Here is a 4846-nt window from a genome sequence, read left to right as displayed (position 1 = left end):
ATAAGGGGTGTAATTTGGTTAGAAATATGGTAACGAAAGGGTTAAAAGCAGCAGAAATATAACAAAAAAAACGTTACTCTGAGTTTCACGTTCCCGTTCATCGGACAGTTTTCTAACAAAACTGTCCGATGAACGGGAACGTGAAACTCAGAGTAACGGTTTTTTTGTTATATTTCTGCTGCTTTTAAATAAAGTATATATATATATATATATACACACACAAATATTCTATAATTATATACATAATTATAATCAAGGGTCAGCTAATTGCTTCGCTGCGCACTGAATTAGAAAATAGACACTAAATGCCTTTCCTACTACCATAAAGATCTCCGAGACAGTAACGAATCCACAAGACTCAGATTAGCTACAGACGCGTTTCGAGATTAAAGTAAAGTTATATTTACTTACTTATTTCTCATCTTCAGTGCAACATTTCGAAATATAAATTTGAGAGTGTGTTAGGATTAAATACGTACGCGATCAAGCGACATTCCATATTATTATTGAAATGATATATATATATATTGATACAAGAGCAAATTATTCACGAAAAAATAATTTACGAAGATATCATTAATTCTGTTATTATCCAATCTATTTAACAAAAATTATAATAATAGAATCAAAATATACATTATTGCAGCCCCTCTCCATAGCATTAGATAGCTGAAGGATTTAAATTAATTAAAGGGCATACTAGGTATGTCTACCTGCTGGAAATAACAGTCAAAACTTATTTAAATCGCCCAAAATACGCTGATAACTACAAACATCAACCCAAGACAAATCAGGTTAAGACAATATTCCAACGTTCATTTAAGTATTTGGACTCACCTATACATACATACATACATATATATAGAGAGAGAGAGAGTTAATCCAAATACATACATACATACATACATACATACATATATATATATATATATATATATACTAGCAGAATATATTTTCCGTCGTATGTTTTAATTTAAAAAATATTTTAATCTTTTAATTGTATAAATTTTTGATAATTTTTTTTTAAATTGTATTACTTGATTTTTTTTATCCCTTTAAGTTTTATTTTTCATTTTTGTTTTTTTATCTTTGTATTTGTTATTTTTTGTATTTTTTATTCATTAATTTAATTTCTTTATCTTGTACCCTTCCCCGTTTTCTCCCTATTTTTTATCAATCTTATGTTATTATATTTTACTTTATTTTTACACGCACACCTACATACACACACCTACATATACACACCCACGCACACATACACACATGCACGCACACACACACACACACATGCACGCACAAATACCTCCCACACACACAACACACACGCACACGCACGCTCACACACACACACGCACATACACACATGCACATACATGTGCACACATACAGCACCCACACGCACACACATACACACGCATGCACACACACCACACGCAAACGCACATACAACATATACATACACGCACACACATACATACATACATACATACATACATACACACACACACACACTCTTCACACTGTCAGTCAAACACCTTTTTAGTGACCATTCCTCTACATACATATACACACATATATATACACACACATATATATATATATACATATCTACATATAGGCGCAGGAGTGGCTGTGCGGTAAGTAGCTTGCTTACCAACCACATGGTTCCGGCTTCGTTCCCACTGCGTGGCACCTTGGGCAAGTGTCTTCTACTATAGCCTTGGGCCGACCAAAGCCTTCTGAGTGGATTTGGTAGACGGAAACTGAAAGAAACCCATCGTATATATGTATATGTATGTGTGTGTGTGTGTTTGTGCATATATGTTTGTGTGTCTGTGTTTGTCCCCCCAAACACACAGGTGGTGGTATGTTTACGTCCTCGTAATTTAGTGGTTCGACAAAAGAGACCAATAGAACAAGTACTAGGCTTACAAAGAATAAGTCCTGGGGTCGATTTGATTCAACTAAAGGCGGTGTTCCAGCATGGCCACAGTCAAATGACTGAAACAAGTAAAAGAGTTAAAGAGAACATATATATATACACACACACATATATACATATATATATACACATATATACATACATATACATATATACAGAAAACCCTATTTAGATAAAGCCTGGGTAACCCGGTGCAATTCCTTCATGTCTACGTTTGCATATCTGGGAGATACACTTGATACTTATCAGGCAGTTGGAAATGTCAGACCAGGTTTGCAGGGCTTTTACCGCCCGCTTTCTAGTATGGCTACGATATATGCATGTATGCATGTGTGCATGTATATCTATCTATATACCTCTCTTTCTCTCTCTCTATACACACACACACACACACACATACATACATATATATATATATATACACACACACATATATTCCTTTCTTTTTTTCCAGGATAGTATGTTCAGAGACATGTTATAAACGTATGTCCTACCAAGGATCCCGAAGAGGCTGGTGTTGGTTCAAACGGTGTACAAAATACAGGTAAATACGAAGCCACACTTTCCGGTTTTTATATCTTTCTATACACAGTAAACTTTCGATATAACGGCATCCATAATAATGCAAATCCCAAGCTAATGGCATTTTCATCCTCTATTTTGAAATTTCTATGTATAATACATCCTTATTTATTTCTATCGTTGCCGATATCTGGTTACCAGTCAAATATAAATGCCAATATTGTGGTATTCCATATAGTGTCTCTTTATTTCAGTCTTAATTTACACTCGTAATTATGGGTACATTACTCTTAATCTCTCTCTCTCTCTCTCTCTATCTCTGACACACACACGCACTCACACAAACACAAACAGATACAAGCACATTTATGTCGGTCTCTAACGAGCTAAGTTCCTTTGAGAAGCAATATTCTCCCACTCCATAATGTGTAGTACTCTATTCTATGCATACATACATACACACACTCTCATATATATATATATATATATATATATATATATATAGTGGAGGTGCAATATTATTAATAAAATTATTAGCAATATTCTCAGGAAATCAATATTCAAATTTCTGAAAGATGTATGTTTTATATGACACAATAATCATTTTGAATTATAATTAAATTAAAATTAAAAATATACAAAATATAAATGTATATAAAAATATATGCGTAAGTGAATATAAATATAATTCGATTAAAATATTATGAAAGTCTAAAATGCATCTTACGATCGTTTCACAGATATTATTGCCTTGATAATGAAATCTAATATAGCCAAGCATATTGACAATAATTCCGCTCTTCAGAGATGTATAAAGTTATTATTATATATGTGAAAACGAATGGTATATATAATAAAATATGCTATAGGTTGATATTAATTAAAATATTTAAAAATATTAAGAATATTAACAATATTAAAAATATATAGTCCTTTGAGAATTTGTAAATCCAATCCCTCATATAATTTGGAAAATTCATATTTTTCTTTGTAGATATTTTATATGATATATAGTTTTTGATGTTTGTATATTTTTCAGAATATTTGAGAATCACAGTACATTATTATAGTAGAGTCCATCTTGTTGTTAGATTTTTTGCGTTATTTCGCAATAATTAAATATATAATATTGGTAAATCCTATGAATCACATCCAATATTTAAATGTTCCATCCACTGCATGTATTTCATTATTAAAAAATTTGGTTAGAATTGAGATAAGTGTACATAGAAGTTTTTTTTTTTTATTTGTCAGAAGATTCTATTTCAAATTCAAGTTTAATTTAATATGAATATTATTATTACTTATAAAAGTAATATAGTAGAATCTAGGTTCAAATTCATAAGTGTTTAGATTTAACATATTTATTTTTTAATTTTAATTTAATATACTTATGAAAGTATTGTAGATTACTAGTATTTGAGTTCAATTATTAAGTGTCTAGATTTAACACGTATATATACCTAACATTTATATATATACATATACACACATGCACACACATATACACATTTATTTATTTATTTATTTATGTGTTTCAGCCAAGTGGCTGCGGTCATGCTGGTGCACCACATATATACATATACACATACTTTTTTTTACATATCAATACAAATGCTTATACAAATACACGTATGTGTTTTTTTTCTATTCTACCTTATTTTTGGATCTATTATAATATTTAAAGGTTTTGTAGTACCCATGTATACATGATGATATCGCGTCTGACTTGCTATTTATTAGATTGTCAAATTTATATAGTAATATATTCAGTGATTCTAATGTGCATAAATGGCAATTATTTGATTCATGTGTATATGGTATGGCAGAATCTATTATTGACCAGTCTAGTTTATAATTAATTTTGTTTTTATTGAGTTTCTGTATGTATGTGGCTAATGAAGTTGTATTATTATTTATATTTGGTTTAAATGAATGTATATCTTTGTTTAAAATTAATAGAACTGCCTATGTATACCATTTTATGTGAATTATTAATTACTGTGAATATGCATTTATATACTATATTAAGTCTTTTACAATTGCTTTGTAAAGGGCATATTTTTTTAATTTTTACATGAGCAATTTTATTGTTTTTATATTTCTGTTGTGGTCAATAGTTATTATTATTATTATTATTATTATTATTATTATTAATATAGAAAGGATTGAGGTAACTCCTCCTGAAGATATAGAGTCAAAATTAAAAGAAGAGTGCCATTTGTTATCTAGTGAACGATATTTCGACATCTCGCGTGTCTTCAACTGGTTCAAAAAATAAATTTGTCAATCTACTTCATTTTGGTTAATATAGAAAGGATTGAGGTAACTCCTCCTGAAGATATAGAGTCAAAATTAAAAGAAGAGTGCCATTTGTTATCT

The 4846-nt window shown here is 30.0% G+C and overlaps 1 protein-coding gene across 1 annotated transcript in view; it reads left to right on the top strand.

Annotated features, from left to right (window-relative positions):
• LOC106878667 (adhesion G protein-coupled receptor E2) overlaps window positions 1–4846 on the top strand; it is a 17681-nt gene that overhangs the window by 3437 nt on the left and 9398 nt on the right. The window contains exon 2 of the mRNA XM_014927951.2: window positions 2397–2486. Coding sequence (XP_014783437.1) covers window positions 2397–2486 — 90 coding nt within the window. The remainder of the gene's footprint in view (window positions 1–2396; window positions 2487–4846) is intronic.

Source organism: Octopus bimaculoides, unplaced genomic scaffold, assembly GCF_001194135.2.
Source record: "Octopus bimaculoides isolate UCB-OBI-ISO-001 unplaced genomic scaffold, ASM119413v2 Scaffold_87364, whole genome shotgun sequence".
Lineage (NCBI taxonomy): Eukaryota > Metazoa > Mollusca > Cephalopoda > Octopoda > Octopodidae > Octopus > Octopus bimaculoides.
Note: the sequence above shows the minus strand (reverse complement) of the source record. Positions and strands in the feature narration are given on the sequence as shown.